The sequence below is a fragment of the Zalophus californianus genome, chromosome X (assembly GCF_009762305.2).
Source record: "Zalophus californianus isolate mZalCal1 chromosome X, mZalCal1.pri.v2, whole genome shotgun sequence".
Lineage (NCBI taxonomy): Eukaryota > Metazoa > Chordata > Mammalia > Carnivora > Otariidae > Zalophus > Zalophus californianus.
Window position 1 is genome coordinate 30006518 of NC_045612.1, and position 18679 is coordinate 30025196.

General features: G+C 42.4%; 2 protein-coding genes across 5 annotated transcripts in view; one reads left to right on the forward strand and one right to left on the reverse strand.

The window, feature by feature from the left end:
- Positions 1-5095, forward strand: part of TMEM255A (transmembrane protein 255A) — a 49449-nt gene extending 44354 nt beyond the window's left edge. The window contains exon 10 of the mRNA XM_027608260.1: positions 2685-5095. Coding sequence (XP_027464061.1) covers positions 2685-2843 — 159 coding nt within the window. The 3' untranslated portion in view covers positions 2844-5095. The remainder of the gene's footprint in view (positions 1-2684) is intronic.
- Positions 5096-5954: 859 nt separating this feature from the next.
- ZBTB33 (zinc finger and BTB domain containing 33) lies at positions 5955-13627 on the reverse strand. 4 transcript variants are annotated; one of them, XM_027608919.2, is made up of 4 exons: positions 13171-13349; positions 12167-12257; positions 11668-11731; positions 5955-10959 (listed from the first exon to the last, which is right to left on the reverse strand). In XM_027608919.2, the coding sequence occupies exon 4, from the start codon at positions 10955-10957 to the stop codon at positions 8939-8941; it is 2019 nt and encodes a 672-aa protein (XP_027464720.1). In that variant the 5' UTR covers positions 10958-10959; positions 11668-11731; positions 12167-12257; positions 13171-13349; the 3' UTR covers positions 5955-8938. The 4 variants fall into 4 exon arrangements, with proteins under 4 accessions (XP_027464720.1, XP_027464717.1, XP_027464718.1 ...); XM_027608916.2 differs by lacking the exons at positions 12167-12257; positions 13171-13349 and adding an exon at positions 13405-13627; XM_027608917.2 differs by lacking the exon at positions 12167-12257.
- Between the last annotated feature and the right edge of the window lie 5052 nt (positions 13628-18679).

The following is an 18679-nucleotide window of genomic DNA, read 5'->3' on the forward strand; positions in this document are numbered from 1 at the left end:
ACCTAAGACCAGCCGCCTGGTTCTCACCCTCCCGTGGCGGCATTCAGAAGGGCCAAGCACCACGTCCCTGTCCCTGGGCATGGAGACTCTTGTCCCCACTGGGCTGAGAGGACAGCGTTCTTCATTGAGGAAAGCAGCAGGAGAGGAGGGCCGAGGGAGGGAGGCCTGCAGTGCAGAATGGAAAACCAGGAAGTCTTCCCGGAGGCGGGAGAGAAGTTGGGATTTTAGCAAGGAATCGGGCTTGTCTCAAATCCACTGACTCAAGTTTTGTCTTTAGAGGCTCTGCAGGTTCTAGGACCCTGTCATTCCTTCCCTCAGGGCAGAAATAATGGATGGGATGGGGGAGGCGGAGGGAGTGATGGTGGCCCCAGCATGATGTGGACAGATATTTCCGTGTCTCCTGCAAGACCTAGAAACCTGGACAGCCCTTTCTAAGGCATGCAGGGGTGAGGACTGGGGATTAGGAGACTCAGCCAGGTGGGCTCAGGCTCCAGAAATCCCATGTCAAGGCTGCGTCTCGATTGCCCCAGGCCTTTAAAAAATAACATGATGGACTCAAGACTCTGGCCAGCCACACAAAGTAAAGGCATGACCTCCCCCCAAACAGCACTTGAACTCTTGAGAAATTTTGGGGTAAATGGGTCTTTTTGTTTTAAGATTTTATTTATTTATTTGACAGAGAGAGACGTAGCAAGAGAGGGAACACAAGCAGGGGCAGAGGGAGAGGGAGAAGCAGGCTTCCTGCCGAGCAGGGAGCCCAATGCGGGGCTGGATCCCAGGACCCCGGGATCATGACCTGAGCCAAAGGCAGACGCTTAACGACTGAGCCACTCAGGCGCCCCTTTTTGTGTTTGTTTGTTTGTTTAATGTACCAGTTGCTCCTAGAGCTAAGACACACCGACACACCAGGAAATTGCAGTTCTCCAGCCTTGTTCATTGGCTTATTATGTTCACCCTCCCTGAGAGCCTAAAACTGGCCCCTGGCCTCCTGCTATCCGGCTAATCCCCTCGTCTTCAGGCCTCAGCCATGTCCTACTGCTGGAGCAAGGCAGCGGTACCCACAAGATGGGACGGTATTCTTTGAAAATCGATTTTACTTTTATTTATTTTTTTTTTAAATATTTTATTCATTTATTCATGAGAGACAGAGGGAGAGAGAGAGAGCAGCAGAGGGAGAAGCAGGCTCCCAAGGAGCAGGGAGCCCGACGCGGGACTCGATCCCAGGACCCCGGGACCACGACCCGAGCCGAAGGCAGACGCCTAACCATCTGAGCCACCCAGGCGCCCCAAATCGATTTTACTTTTAAAAAAACATGCCCAATTGGGGCACCTGGGTGGTTCAGTCAGTTAAGCATCTGCCCTCGCCCAGGTCATGATCCCGGGGTCCTGGGATCGAGCCCTGCGTTGGGCTCTCTGCTCAGCGGGGGTCTGCTTCTGTCTCTCAGATAAGTAGATAAAATCTTTAAAAAAGAAAACCGTGCCAAGTTCATCTTATATACTCCTGAGGTTAGGGTCACTCATTCAACATTTATTTGAGCACCTACTACTTGCCAAGCACTGTTCTGAGCTCTGGGGGATACAGTAATGAACAAAACAAAAACAGGCCAACTCTCCTTGAGCAGGAAAATCATTAGAGTCAAGGGTATACATGAGCCAGAGAGAAAGAAGTAGCAATGACTCCCGATGTGTCAATTCACTGTTTTTAAAAAAGAAAAAAAAAAATCTATATCCTCTCTCTTCCCAAAGAGTACCAAAGTTAGACAACACAAAGTCAAATTGCATCTTGTGTCTCTGCAACCTGACAGATTGTTCCTTGTTCTTACCATTGGTATTCTCACCTCCATGCCTGTGTTCCTCTCTGCCCTCCAACCTACCCTGCACTTGGGGTTGGTGGGTGAAATAGATGAAATAGAAATTGTCAGACTCAGAAGAGCCCAGATCCAAGAAAGCCCACTTAGGCTCTCTGACCTTAGTTTTTGTTTTCTGTTTTGGTCTGTGAGATGGGCTCTGCGACATATTCTGGTAGCAAAGACTTTCCCAGGTATTACTGGCTTAACCTCAGAAGTTCCTATGGCCCAAAGTACCTTTCTCAAGACTAGCTGGGATGCTGTTGCCATAGGCTCGAGGGAGAGGTATTGAAGGCTTGGGCTGTAAACGTGGACAAGGGAGTGGTGGATTGAAGAGACAACATAGAAGTAGGAGCAACAAGAATGGGTGACTGGGGCGCCTGGGTGGCTCAGTTGGTTAAGCGACTGCCTTCGGCTCAGGTCATGATCCTGGAGTCCCGGGATCGAGTCCCACATCGGGCTCCCTGCTCGGCGGGGAGTCTGCTTCTCCCTCTGACCCCCTTCCCCCTCGTGCTTTCTGTCTCTCATCCTCTCTTTCTCTGAAATAAATAAATAAAATCTTTAAAAAAAAAAAAAAAGAACGGGTGACTGGATGCAGGGCTCAAAGGGCCAGGGAGGAGGACCCCATGCTATCTGCAGGGAGCTGTGCAGCCTGAGGGACCGGGAGAGTGGGACCGACCCACGGGCTCATTGCCCCTCATTAACTTTGTGAGGCTTAGGAGCCCTCCGTTCTTCCAAAGAGAAGCAAACTTGGTCCACATTCACTTTTTAAGTAACGATGGGCTGTGGAGGAATCGCAACCCGGCTGCCTAAACTGGTTTTGCTTTTATTACACAGCATTCCGGTGTCTTTCCATCCTCCCCTCCCTCTGGACTTTCTGATGAGCCCCAGTCCGCCTCGCCTTCGCCCAGCTACATGTGGTCCTCGAGCGCACCGCCCCGCTACTCTCCCCCCTACTACCCGCCTTTTGAAAAACCACCACCTTACAGCCCCTAAAGAGGAATGCCTGCTGGCTATTGAGATTATTGTGGCTTTTGTATTTCTGCTTTAGTGGAAGTGCGTAGGGTACAAAATTTAAAGTGTGATTCTTACGCATAAAGTTTTGCGAAGGCCTGCCAAGCTAGGGAAAGATAGGGATGAAGCTTATTCATTTATCAGTGCAGAGTAGGGGTGGCTAGGCTGAACCCAGCACTTCCAAAAAGGGCAGCGCGCACTCTAAGCAAGGCTGGGGAGCCATCCCGGCAAGAAGCTTGTCCTGTATGGACGTGCATTTCCCTATGGCTCCACCTCTGTCCTCAGTGGTGCTTGCCACCTATTTCACTTTGTGTAAATGCAGTGTCGTCCTCAAACCCTTGGCAGACCGCCACCCTAGCACCTTGGGTGAAGCACCTGGCTTATCTATAGGCCCTATCTTTCCCTACCACTAAAGTCAGTCCCTAAGGAAAATTTCCCAGATGGAGCTACCCAGTGGTTCCAATACAGAGAGTTCCGGCTAAGATTTTGTTTGCTTGTGTCTGGATGTCGAAAAACGCTGCCCGTATCTTGTACTCCTTTCTTCTCTGTGAGTATTGTAAAAACGGCTGTTGTGATCATTCAGCTCAGCTTTTGTTATCAGTACCTCCCAAAGGGAAAAGTGCAATATTCCCTCGAGTAGTGGGGAACAGGATCGATTGTTTAGGACGCACTGAAATACAAAGAGCAACGTGTGAGGTGTTTTGAGTTGATCTCAGTTACACACCCGATAACTTAGGAGACAGTGGTTCTACTGCATGGTGCAGTATTACAAAAGACATTGGCTATGGGAGATCTTACGGTTAAAATTCAGAGTTAAAAACGCTAGGTTAGGTTCTTGGGTGGTGATGATGAATTGTTACTAATCTTTGTGACTATTTAATCTTCAAATATTGTGCTTCCATCCCAGCAAACCGCTCGTATCCCGCACCCCACCCCAAAAGAATCATCTGTATTCTAATGCCACTGCTCTTATTGGTCCTTTTTTCTGTTGAGACCAATCATGACAGTGTTCAAGATTATGAAAGTGTTACAATGCCGCTTTAAGTCTGCAAAACCTCAAAAGTAGCCAACTTGACAAATTCTTAGGTGTTACCGTAAATTTCAAATCCATCTAGCACATTGTGGTAGGTGTTTGTACAGTTCTTTTAATTAAGCATAGCTTTAAACCATCCACCTGACGAATTTAACACTTTGGCACCCATGCCTTCACTTCAGAACCAACACTTTCACTGCGATCTTATGTTAACCTGAGAACTGGAGTGATTTAAAGGAAGACGGATAATCCTACACTTGTATGACGTAAAAATACAGGGGCTACAGGAGGGTACCTAATTAGATAGTTCTGCAAACACAGAACGCATATGGGAAAATTTTCCGGCCAATTTCGCTACCTCCCGACTTGATGGATTAGAGGTAGCAGGCAAATGCTGGTGCTCCCATCTACCTTGTAGACACCCAGCCATCAAGAATTATCAAGGCACAACAAGTGCACACATTGTTCACAGTAAGTGTTTGCAAAGCATTCAGTTTGACTTCCGGCATCGCGAATGATGCCTCATCCAGAGTTCAAATCGGGAACACTAGAATCCTTTTGCGTTATATAAAATTACTATTATTTTCTACAGTTCTGAGCATATTAAATTCTATTGGATTTCAAAAAGGGACTAATAACCAATTGACTTACTATACAAATACCAACTTGTAATACTCAATGAAATTTTTTGCCATTTACACTGTACCTTTTGCTTTAGTGAACGTGTATGAGTATTTAATTTTTTAAGAGGCACCATTACACAGTATATCCTACATTTATCACATTTCTTAAAGTGTTAAGACTCTGACTCATTTCTATATACTTTTCTTACTTTACAAAATAACTTGAAACAGAATAGATTTTGTAACACTTAATTTGAGCAGCTTCTTTTTTTATTACATTGAATTATATAAAGTGCATGTTACCTTAGAAAAATTAGTATTTGCTGCTTTACTCTTTTGCAAAACATTTGCTGTAATGAAGGAATTTGTATTTCCAATATGTACCTTGACTGCATTTTGTAATATTTACTGCTTTATTCCTAATTCTGCTTTCAAGTATTGAACTGGGCATGAAACATTAAAATATTAATCCAGAACCTGTATAAACTGGATGTTGCTTAAAATCTGTATCACTGCCATGTTGGAAACCCAGACTGCTTTTGTGATGTTTCAAATTAATAAAACTACCCTCCTCCTTATCCACTTACACGCGTCTTCATGGAACCTACAAAAGTATCATGAACGCTCCAAAGCAACTGACAACAGCCCGCTCACTTTTGACTATTATGGTTCAAGGTGCAATGGGGATGCGATGAACCAACATATAAAACCTGGTAGAAGGTAGAAGAGAGACAGTAAAGCATCCTCCAGACTGAGAAGGCATTTTGAGACCAAACAATGAAGCAAGCGAAGCGAGCCATGCCATACCGCTGACAGAGTTTTACTCAGGGTAACTTACTGACGGGGGTTGGGGGGGTGGAGAATGGAGCAGACCACCACAATCCAGGCACTACAACAGCTATACTCCACGAAGTCTGGACCTTAATCCACAGATTTTATACAGCATTGTGGTGAGGTCAAAGTGTAGCTATCTAAAGTGGTGCCATCTGTGTGCCAGAGGGGAGGGGAAGAAACTGTTAGCACTCCTAGTTGTTTACACAACTTTAGGAAAGATCAAAACAAGCCTTCCCGCATTCCAGTCATACGTTAACCTCCAAGGGGCCTGGGACACATGGCCCCAAGGGAGGTCACTGCACAGACATGAACAAAATGGAGAGCCAAAGATGGAGTCAGTATGGTCAGCACCCCTACAGACCTAGTAGAAACTTCTGTTATGCTGTCATCAGAAATAGCCCCAGTCTCCTACTACAGAAACCGAAAAGCAACAGACTAGTAAAGTCTTATGTAATTTCTTTTTTTTAAGTGAGCTCTACTGCCAACGTGGGGCCTGAACTCACGACCCCACCTCCCCCCGCATGCTCCACCAACTGAGCAAGCCAGGCCCTCCAAGTCTGTATCATTTCTGAAAGATAATCTTGTAAAAAATACACTCAAAAATCAGAATTATAACATTTTATTTTTGCCATAAGAAGCTCTACAAACTAATACCAGGTAATGGTTAATGAAAAGTAGAACTTAAAGTCATATGATAAGAAAGATTGTACAAGTATGAACATTACAGTATTGGGTGGAAATGAACAAGGTTTCGTATGATTGACAGAGCTGAGGAAGCCAGGGCTGTTGAATTAACATTTAATCCTTTAGATTAGGCATGCCTTGACAATACAAAATACCTTGACCATTTTTAACCATTTATCTTTTTGGTACAATGGAAAGAAGAAAACATCAATTCCTCATAGTAGTTGCATGTGGGGGATCAGTACCACTGAGATGATAATGATCATCTAAAAATATTTTTTAAAGTAAATCTTGCAAGATTGCTATGGCATTTTAAAATCTTTGCTTAGTTTGGGCATTTTCATTTTCTGTCTTCTCTTTCAACAAATTGCTATTTCAAACAGTTCCTATCCAGAAGGTTTACAGGTAATTTAGCACAGGAGCAAATTTGCAGCCAACTTGAAAGAAAAAAGAAGGAATTTAGTAGCCAGAAAGCTAAGTATGAAATAGGAAAACACCACGGTAAGTTTTAAACAGAATCTTGCTACAGATTTCCAACCCAATAAACACTGGGAGTGAATGGTTTCAGCCCCAAAGGAGTAGTTCACACGAATTCTTAACTTTGGATATAGAAACTTCTGAAAAAACTGAAGACCTTGACATACATGCAAGGAAGAGTCTTCTGGCAAAAATACAAGTTAACTTTCCAGTTTTCCTTCTCCCCAAAAAAACTCTAGAAGACACCTTCATTAGGCACAGGGTTTAAATTGTATACTCAGAATTGACACAGAGCACAGCAGCAGCAAATAATTACATCCATATTATTCAGAATGGATAGTTTTCCCTTACAGACTCAATTCCTGGTTTGTCATAATAGCCTTGTTAGACACTCTCAAGTTTTATTATGATCATCTAATTTTCCTAGCAGTTAACTTTGAAAGGTCTGGAAGCTCTGCTGGCCATCAGTATCATTCACGCTTGCAGAAGTAATTATGTCTAACTGGTGAAACAGCATTAATGAAACTCAAACAAATTTCCACTGAAAATATTTCTGAGTGCACCTTATAGTCAAAGAGTAATGTTGTCAATATCTGCACAGAACGGAAACAGATATTGTGATTCCAGAGATCAGAGTCAAGTTCTAAGGTTAACTTAAACTTCTCCAAGGATTAGTTCACAAAACGGTTTAAACGTCTAGACTCACAGAACAGAAAACAGACAGATGCACATCATTCTAGCCCTCGGTAAGCAAAGGATTATAATATTTTTCTTCCTTCTTGTATTATTGCAAATACTGAGGCCTGATACCCTCCACTACCAACTGAAACACTGAAACCATTATCTTCAAATCTAGCTTACCATCAGAAGAATGATGTATACATGAAAAATTATGATTAAAGCTTTAAGTTCAAAGTCAAGAAATAGACTGTTTTTAAAAATACGTAGTTAAAGAGAAAGAAAATATCTATGTTAAGAAATATTTAAGCAAGGTTACAAAGGACTAACGACTATGCACAACAAACTTTTTCAGTATCTATTAATCTTTTTCCTTTGCAAAAAGTAATTTACAGAAGTTCAACACGTTAATCCTGTTATAAAGGCTAGGCTATATATTTGTTCCAACCTGCTTCCTTTTAGTACTAGCACTTCAATGAGTTTTGACTTTAGTTTCTAAGTGTTTTAAATATGTGTCACTTGAACAGGAAGAAAGGTACACGTATTGTTCTCAAGATAAACGGGAATCAACAAGCCTATATAACATTCCATATATAGTTTCTGATTGCTATAATATTGCAGCACTTTGCAGATGGAATGGAACTTACTTTAGAAAGGGTAAAAACCTAAAAGGTCTTGTGAAAGGAAAACACTAGATCATGGATTCAACTATTTCAAATGAAAACTTTCTATTAGAAATTCTAAGTAATATGAACATTTAAAAATATATACCAGTAGCCTCCTGCCTAAAATATGTAGGAGTCTCATTTATGGAATCTATCATTTATAAAGATTTATACATAATGAAAGATTTATTTGGTGGCTTTCGGATTCGAACTTTGAAATTTCTCAAGGGAACATTTTTAACCATATGAACAAAAAAGGAACTCTCCATTCACTTCCACTCTCTATCATGTAAGAATAAAGACTTCAAAACAAACGCAACAGAACTTCTCCTCTCCTCCTGTCTGCAATACAGAGATTTGTTTTCCATTAACATTTTTGCCCACAGAGACCACAACTGCAAAGGTATATATATAGTAGTCCAGCCACCAAAGTCTTTTCCAGACGATGGCAATAAAAGCAAAACTCAATTCTAATTAGCTAAAACTCTTTCTTCAGATGAGACACTTGTCTGCACAGCCATTTTCACGGCGGGAGGGAGGCAGGAGGTTGCTATCCATTTGGACTAGTGGAATACACAACCAAGCAGAGACTTACTCTGAAATTTTCCAGAACAACTTTAGAAGTTCTTGTTTACTTTTTATGCCACATCCAAAACACAACACACATTTATAGTCTCAATATTAAGGTAATTGAGAATTCAGCAGTAAAGTGCTAACATGGAAGGGGAAAGTTGTAAGATAAACTAGGGTATGCTAATAACTCCAGTTATTTTCAAAGAACATTCAGACTGCTTCAAATTCTATTCAGGAAACTATCTCTCCAAGCTTTTTTTCTTCTTGCCTCTTTAAAACGAGCTGAAAGCTAACTATATAAACAGATACTCGGGGTGGGGGGGAACTTCTCACTCTCTACTCAAACTTTCAGAATAATTTGCTTCTAAAAATTATCAACAAATAATCCAACTAGACTGCCTTCAGATGACGTGGCAGATGAAATGAACTCGTTTTCACCTTAATTTGTTTTACAGGTCTTTTGAAACCCCTGCCCCTGAACGCAAACCAAACTTTCTGAGATTTCAAAGTTCAATAAGATTCTGGTATTATAAATTCAAACTCAGTACTGCCATCTGTTACATTCTGTTTAAAAATTGAATCATTTTCCTGCTGAATAAAAATATCTTCCCAGGTCATTGGCTTGTTCTGAGGAGGAGGTGCAGGCCCTACTGCAGGGTCTTTCCCAGCATCAACCTTATACCCAATAGCATCATCCTTCATTACAGGCATAGCGCCTGACCTATCAGAAAGATATGCATATTGTCTGATCTGTAAGGACCTGCATGGATGTAAACGATAAAGCTTTGAGTCTCCAGAAGGATCTTGACTATGAACTGATTTTATGTGTGAAGACATAAACTGATAGTTGATGAAGGATTTGCCACAGGCCAAACACTGGTACCTTCGCTCCCCTGTGTGATGAATTTCGTGTTTTGTGCGATATTCTGCAAGAGGAAATACCTTCTCACAGTAACGGCAAGGGTACTTCTTCTCCCAAGAATGAATGTTAAAATGTCTCCGCAAGCTTGTCAGACAGACATAGGACCTTTTGCACACAATACAGATATAATAGACCCTCCCATCTACTATTAACTCATAGTGATCATCATGTTTTACTTTCATACGTTTGTTGGGCGTCTCACCGCTAGATGTTTTTGGTATCTCATTCTCAAGTCTGGCCTCCCCTTCGTCAGGGTCATCTTTGACAGGGATCACTATGTCATAAGTATCTTCACCAATATTTGCATAAACCTTGCAACCCGTTGACAAGCCTTCAATCTCAGTAGCTGTATCTAAAGTAATGATCTTCTGACCCTCCATTAGATGTTTTGATCCTAAACCTGCATCACTAGTGTTTCTAGTAATTATATCTGAAATTTTTAAAGAATTGGAAAGTGGCTCTTGCAGAAGTGTAGGTATCTGCATCTTCTGTACCAACGATCCATCAAAAGTGGCATTTGGGGGGATATCAGCCTGGGGGACCAAAGATGTATTACTGACCGCCGAATCTGGACTGGAGCTAATAGTGTCATCATCATCATCTATAATTTCCTCCTCCTCCTCTTCATTGGCCTTGTTTCCTGTTATAACAGCACTGTTTGGTGTCTGCTGATTCTGCACAAGCAAATTGATTGAAGGAGACATATGATTTGGAAGTGAAGAAGTAACATTTGGTGGTGTAGTAAGTGGTGTCTGATTTAGCAAAATAATGTTGGGAGTCAGATGTGTCGGGGCTGAAGATACCAGCAATTTTTCACTTCCTTGTGTCTGGCTCAGAGTTGCCTGATTCACAGAAGTAGGAAGTTTCTGAGTAGGTGTGAGATTTGGTAAAGGGGGAGAGTTATTACTAGCACAAGGTGCAACATCTGAAATGGCAACAGAACCTGGGTTAGGCTGGACCTGAGCCACTGCATTGGTACTCGGCAAAGTTTCCTTTGCAGGCAGAATCTCAGAGCAGAAAATGACGTCATCGTCATCATCATCTGAATCAGTAACAATGATCTTTTTTGTCTCGTAATCTTCAGCAGATAAGGAAAAAGACTCTGTTATAATAGGCATTATAGTGGCCCCGTTATCTTGGGCTTCATCTTTTGATTTTTGTATTTCAAGGTTCTTGTCACTAGAACCAGGAGGTAAGGTGTCTGCATTACCGTCCTGAGATGTACCTGAGATGCTTTTAACCTGTGACAATGGGACACCAAGCTCTGCTATAAATTTAACCCCTAACAGCTGCCCTGATTTAATCAACTCATCAAGTAAATCCGATCTAACACGAACAATTTTAGAACTATAGATATAATTGAGAATTTCGGCAAAAATCTCTGCTCTTATAAAGCTCAGTTCAACAACTTGCCCGGCAACTGAGAAGAGCTGATGGAAATAAGTACTAGAAGCTGAGAGAATATTCCTGTGGGCCCGGAATTTTCGGTCTTCCACGATAACGGTAACGTCACAGAAGAGTCCATGGCCACGCTGCTCATTCAAGGAGTTCAGCAGACTGCCAGAGTACTGAATGTCTGTAGCAGAAATCAGTTTTCTACTCTCCATGCCTGTAAGAGAAAGGGAGGAGGAAGGGGTGGGAGAGGATTAGAAAAGAAAAACAAGAAGTACTTTTATCATTCAGAATGTAAGCTGCAGCATCACTAAATAGTGTATTCAAGTTTTAACTGAAGTTTGGCATAACTTTTTGGCTTGTATATAAATTGTTCATACAGGCTGGCTTTTGGACCATGCATCAAATCTCATGACTTCCCCCTGAGAAGAGACAAGCGAGTTTTTAATTGATCTACAGATCTGAACGGTAATCTCTTCCTCTGAATCTCAGATACATGCGTCACCACTAAGCAATTTTTTTTTTTAAGATTAGAACTAATTTTCTTAGTTCCATTTTTAGGTTCTGTCCTCAAGAAGACTTAAAGAGTTCATTTTTAATGGTCTTAAAACTTTAAGAAAAAGTCTTCGTGAACACACAGAAGTTATTTCACCTGTAAATGAATGATTTAAGTGTCAGAAAAGCTTGCTGTGTGCAACATCATTCTATACTCCTCCTAAAATTTAACAGATCTTTTAAGAACACATTCAAAAGCTACTCCCTACAGCCAATGACCGAATAAGTGTTTATAAACACTGACAGGTTATGACCTCTAGACTGCCCGTCAGTTTTCTGTTATTTAAATTGGGGTGCCTCACCTAGATAAACTATGAACCACCTTTTTTACCCTCGCCCCTTTCATCATCTCCTTGCCCCTTCCCCTCACCTCTCTACTCTTACAATCTCCAGAGGTGAAATGTTAGAGTGCCAAGCGAAGTCAACAGATGGTACTGTGAAAAAAATAAGACAAAGGAAAGGTCACCATTTCTTAATGCTTATTTGCATGAAAACACGAAACATTTCAATTTGCTGGTAAAGAATTATGCGCACTGGTATGAGAACTTTTTTTATACCAGATGTGTTAGTGAAAATGAAAACATAAACTTATTGGAACAGAGCAGGCGGTTACTCTAAAAAAAGGGAGGGGGAGGTCAGTAAAGAGCAATGCTGTGTACCACTCCCAAAACATTCTTTTTTTGCCCGTCACAGAATACATTAGCAGTAACAAGGGTGCCGAGTAGTTTAAAATATATACATGTATTAAATATATAATTTTTATATATTTAACTTTTATAGATTATATATATATATATAAACAATTGGCTGATAAGTACTTTAGGTAGAGAAACACTTTTATTGCTAATATTCTTTCCCTTTAAAGTTACCAAAAGAGTAGCACTGTCGTCACAGTGCTCAAGTTATATACACGTGGAAGGCGGGGCGTCTCAAGCATCTTCGAAATTTTCAAAACTGCAGCTTAAAAACAAAAAGTAGGCAAAAAGTCTAGAAATGAGGATTTGAAATAAGGCGTTGCTCGTTTAACAGTACCAAGGAATTCCAGGTTACCATAAAGGCACTCATCAGAAAGGGTGACCTTTGGACAGCAAGCCAGCCACCAGGGCTTCCGAAATACGGGGATTTCGACAGAAGTCGCTTTTAAGTAGGTAGATAGGTTTTCCGAATACAATTTTTGTCTTTTGCAAATGGGTCCTTGGAAGGGGGCAATGCATCAAACGTACGTGTCCAGGTGACACTGGGAATTGGTTTCATTTTGTTTAGATCTCCTCCCGCTTTTCCCCGTCAGGGTGGGCCCAGGAACGGCACAAATCGCTCTGAACCCACCCCGAGATCTGCGACCTGCCTACGGAAAAGCCATTCCGCATCACTGTGAGACAAACCCTTGACTGAGGGCAGGTGAAGGTGGAAAATAGAGAAACGCCATCCGCGAGCGGGTAAAGCCAACCGACACGCGGCTCCCTGCGGCAGCTGAACCCCATCTTCCTTACTCCACCCCCTCTTCCCCATTTGCACCCAGCCGGCTGCAACCGAGGGTTTTTTTTTTTTTTCTTTCACCCCAATTCACGCGAAAAGGCAGCTTCCTGCAAATCCTGATGGAGGTACGAACGGCACCGCCAGGGCGGGGGTCCGCCGGCAAGCCGGGGAAAGTAGAAGGTGGCGAACGGGAGGGTGGGGTGTTGGGAGGGGATGAGGCCAAACGGGCGGCATTGTTATGCCCTGGGAAGGGGACGAAAGGGAGGATGGGCCGGGCAGAAAAGCTCTAAATCAAAGTAGGAGCTAGGAGGAGAAAAGGAGGCACAAAAAGGCAGGCGGAGGGCGAGGAAAAAGCCAAGTGGGTCCCCGTGGTGGGCTCCCCACGCGCCGGGCCTACCCAGGGCACCGGCAGCCCCTCGGCCCCTGACGGCGGAGGGGACCGCGCCGCGGCCCTCCGGGTTCGTCCCCTCCTTCGCTCCCGGGCCCACACAAAGAAAGGGCCGGAGGAGCGGAGCCTCCGACTCCGCCGCTTCCTGGTTCAAGTGAGGAGAATGCAAACGCAGGCGCGGCCCAGCGACGGAGGCAGCGGGCGCGCTCCCTCGCCCCTCCCGGCACCGGGTCGGGTCCTCACCTGCTTCCCGGCGCCGCCGCTTCTCCTCGTCGGGCCGCGCGGACGGGTGGGAGCCCTCCAACAACCAGAAGCCGGACTCCGCGGCGACTCGGCTCCTTCTTTAAACGTCGCTCCAGTCTTGGTCGACGTCGACGCGGCTGCCGCCACCACTGCTATAGCTGCCCCACGCCACCGACAGAGGGCACAGCGCGGGGGCGCAACGCCGAAGTCGAAGGCGCCCTCCTCCTCCGAGAGAAGTTCGGGTCTTTCCGGAAGGGCCCGAGCTCTAATCCGCTCGTTTCGGCGCCCGGCTTTACCTTCGGCTCTTTCCGCAGGGGGCGGAGTGAGACTGGGAAGCTCTGGGAGCGTTCGGCCCTTTCCGGAGGGCGAAAGGGTGGGAAAAAGGGAAGGGAAAGATGGGGTAATGCCGTCAGTCACGGGCGGTTGGGATCCTAAATTCGGCGCAAGCTCCTAGGGCGTGAAAACTTTTCGAGACCGTACGAGTTTCACTTCTTTTGCAAGTTTGAAAACTGTTCGATTAGCCCGTTTCTTAGACGATAAACCACCTTGAAATAAAATCTGAATAAAAATAAAGTCGAATTGATCGACTCAGGATGACAAGTTAACAACGACGTTACAATAACTTTTTAAGAAATAAGTCTAGGGTTTGGACACTAAACTGTCTTCTAAGTTGAAGACTAAAGGATGCAGTACTATCTTAATTCCTTCGCTTCGACTACCGTTTACTGACCACCTGTTTGAGCTATACCAAATCTAATTTAGGTGTGGTGGAATACGAAAATGAGTAAGCCAGGGTCTCTCCCTGTCCAAAGAGCTCAGTAGATGGTTACACAAACGTCGACAAAAGTATTAGTACAAGGTATAGAACACAGAGAAGGCAATAGCAAACTAAATGTCCCCATTTGAGCTGTATCTTGAAAGAGGAATAAATTAACCTTTGCATTGGTTTTTTTTTTTAAGATTTTACTCATTTGAGAGAAAGCGCGCGCGCGCTAGTGGGGGGAGGGGCAGAGAGAGAGGGTAAAGCAGACCCCCCGCTGAGCAGGGACCACGCGGAGGGGCTGGATGCCAGGATCCGAGGATCTTGATCTGAGGATTTCGACCTGAGCCCCGGCCAGAGGCGCACGCTCAACCACTGAGCCCCTAAATTAATACTTGCATTGTTAATTTATAATTTTTATTTACATAGCATTTCCTCCTCAGGGGGTTTTAGTGTCTGACATGCAGTCGGTGTTCAATAATTGTTTAATGAATGAATAAATGAATGAGTCGTGGTAATTTTTTAAAACCCTCCGGTAATACACTTCTGAGTACCATGATGAACGAAACAACAGAATGGGTGTTTGGAGAGCAAAATCTCTCCCTTTACACTGGTTATTGATCGTATCCAACTAAGGAGCCAAAATACTGCTTTTTTTCTTCAACAATTAAGGCCATTCACTACCTTCATTTTCTTTTTAAAAAAATACGTACAGGATAATATTGCATCCATCCCCCAAAACGTGAATTTGCACCTGTTTATCTTTCAGTCAGAATCCCTGTGCTTCCTTCCTACAAAAATCTTGCTGAAAATGTCCATCAGGATATTCCAGAATGAAAACAAATCTAACTATATTTAATTTTTTCAACATGAAATCAGACAAGAATGTCACCATCGATCCATCCCTAATCGATTCTACATTCTCCTCAATAAAGTAAAGCCACATAGAAAAATACCAAAGTGGTGTACTACAGTTGTATTTTCACATAGAAATAAGAAATCCACATGAAATTCCTTAGGCTCTTCAAGATTTTGTATTGTGAGAAAACAATGTGAGAATCACTACATTATTGGGGTTTTTAAAATTAGAACTTAAAATTATGAGTTTCATTGTTTAATATAAAGACATTTCACAGGAAAATGGAGTACACTGTTATAAAGGAAACTAAAGCAGATGGTTAGTATTTTCCTGGAACTGAGCACTTAAACAAAATGAGTTAGCAGATCTAACAAAACTAGTTAGCAGATTAATGACCATTAATGACCATTTTCTTGAGTCATCCTTGCCCAAAATTTAGGAGCAAAAAAAAAAAAAATGTTTTTAGGAACAGGACAAAGTACTTCTTGAAAATTTAGGATCTATTTGCCTTTCAGTAGCTTAGTTGACTAAAACTAGAATGAGATGTATCTTTGAAATACAGATCACAGTGGCAGTAGCTGCACTCTTCGTATCAAATGTTTGTTGGTTACCTCTCAGTAAACTGGAAGACATGATATCATTTCTTTTGCACCAGCATTACCAGCACCTTGCCTTTTCCCCTTTCCTGAAAGGGCTTTTAAAATGTGGAGCCCCAACTAAGGTATGATGAAAATCTGTTGGTTCAAAGCACAGGAAACCTTCTCTTCCCTTCTGGCCATGTCCCTCACCCCCCAGCCCAGCAAAAACTAAATTAAAATTTAAAAGCTACCTATAACCAAAGGGGATTCAATGATCAGGAATGGAATTTTCTTGCAGGAAAGCAGAGCAGACCAAGAAATTTGAGTGGCCTTAATGATTGCCTTTTGGACAAGATCATTGGAAAGTTTCGTTTATTTTCTGTTTCTTGACCGGTCATTTCACCTTTCACTTTCTTTTTATCTGCAGACTTAAGCCTACTTCAAATAACCCAGTAGATTTTAAAGGTATCAATTGTTTCACATTCTGGAAAGGTTTTTGATTGGCTGATAATGGAATCAGTTAGGTTTTATTTTTTTTAATTTTTTTTAAGATTTTATTTATTTATTTGAGAGAGAGAGAATGAGAGACAGCATGAGAGGGAGGAGAGTCAGAGGGAGAAGCAGACTCCCTGCTGAGCAGGGAGCCCGATGTGGGACTCGATCCCAGGACTCCAGGATCATGACCTGAGCCGAAGGCAGTCGCTTAACCAACTGAGCCACCCAGGCGCCCTCAGTTAGGTTTTATAACCACATTGTCAGTGTTTTGCTTGCCTTGTTTGAACTTGATTATGAATTTCTTTTTTTTCAATTTTTTAATTTTTAAAAAGATTTTATTTATTTATTTGACAGAGAGAAACAGCGAGAGAGGGAACACAAGTAGGGGGAGTGGGAGAGGGAGAAGCGGGCTCGATCCCAGGATTCTGGGATCATGACCTGAGCCAAAGGCAGACGCTTAACCGGCGGAGCCACCCAGGTACCCCTGATTATGGATTTCTTGAGGGCAGCAACTGTCCTCTCCTGTGTTAATATGCCAAGAATCTTGTGGGTGCTTAATATATATTCAATGGATGATGATAAAAGATTTAAAAAATGACGTTCATTCAGTCCCTGTATAATAGAGATAATACCTTCCCATAGAATTGTTTTGAGTTTCAGTTTCCAAACTATGTCACGCTGTTGACTGCTTCCATGTCCGTGCCAGGAACCCTGAGCTTGGGATAACCATTCCTTTCATATCCACAGTTTGTCTCTCCTGTTGTTTGGCCAAGTGCCTGGTCTTCCAGAAAGATGCAATTCAAGCACTAACTTACCTGTGAAGCCTGACTTGATCCACTCAAAGGTGGATAAATATGACTACTTAATGTTGAATGAACGAGTGTCTGGTACCTAATAAGTGCTGAATATACATTTGCTTGTTCATCTCTATCCCCTTTTCTACTTAATCCTAACAATTTGCTCTTTAAGTGACTTGATACTGCTGCTTCTCTTTTTCTTCTTAAAACCTTCCAAAGTCAATTAGATAGGGATAGATAACCCTCCTAATGGGAAAGAGGGAGTGGACAATTGCTAACAATAATAGAATCTATCAAACAACAACAACAACAACCAGATAGCTTATTTCAAATATGAAAAAAATTGAGGGAATATACTACCCATGAGTTCTTTGTGAAAAATTACTTGGCAATGTGAAATAAAATCAAATAAGAAATGAGTCAAAATAAAAAATTAAGAAAGGATATTTTGCAGTGAGCCAGTCTATTTAAATGGAGGACTAAGACCAAACAATGAATATGTGACAGAATGAAACTGTTTTCAGCCCTGACACAATAAAAACCCATTCGTTCATATGTTCATTAAATACATATCATTTAATACCGACTCTGTGCCAGGCAATGTTGTAGGCAGTGTGGATACAGTCAAAAAGACAAAGTTCCATGATCCCAGGGTCCTGGGATAGAGCCCCGCATCAGGCTCCCTGCTCGGTGGGGAGTCTGCTTCTCCCTCTCCCACTCCCCCTGCCTGTGTTTCCTCTCTTGCTCGCTCTGTCAAAAAATAAATTAAATCTTAAAAAAAAAAGACAAAGTCCCAGTCTTCATGAAACTTAGATTCTAATGGGAGATACATACAATAAACATATGTGCATATATTATCTAAATGTATAATATCAGATAGTAATGAATGCTGTGAAGAAAAATAAACAGTGTAAAGGGATAGAGAATGATCAGGTGCCACTGTAAATAGTGTGGTTGGGGAAGACCTCTCTGAAAAGATGATGTATGAGGAAAGAACAGAATAAAGTAAGGGAAAGAGCTATGCAAATATCTGGGGAAGAACATTCTAGGCAGTGGAACATGTCAATGCCCTTCAACCAAAGATCACCAGGAACATACCCATAGTTGACAAGTTGTGTTTATTATTCTTTGCAGGGAGGGAGAAAGCACACCATAGGGAACTGGGGGGTGTTTCAGTAAGAGGACGTTAGAAAGAACCTATTGTAGTATTTGGGCGATTTAGGGGATGATCTAAGGAAAGGGGAGTTCCTTCTAGATCAGATGCTGTCAGAAAGCAGGGGCAATTGTATGATTGGGCATCTCAATAAATCTTATCTATAGGGAGGGCAGAGGAAAGCAGGAATAAAGCTATAATTGATAAAGTAGCAGTCACCCATTTTGGCCAAGAGAGGGGGTGTCTGGTGTTTTCTGAGTGACACGGTGACTTTTTTTTTAAATCTATGATTAGACAAAATTATAAATTGGTCTGTTTTGTCTCACTTCATCAGTCTCTTAGTGACTTTGTCTTAGGTTAATGTTGTGTGAGTTTATGTCCAACAGAAGAACATGGCCTGAATGCTCTGCTAGCTTCCAGATATCAGGGGCTGCCTCCCCTTCCCCCTAATCAAACAGCAAGTGAAAAGCTGTAAGGAATAGAATTTAGAGGTCGTGGAGGAGGTACAATAGTGGCCTTCTCATCTTCAACAAAAAATAGTCATTTAATACTGTATTATTATTGTACGGGACATACTTATACTAAAACATTGTTCGTTGTTTATCAGAAATTCAAATGTAAGTGGGTCTACTG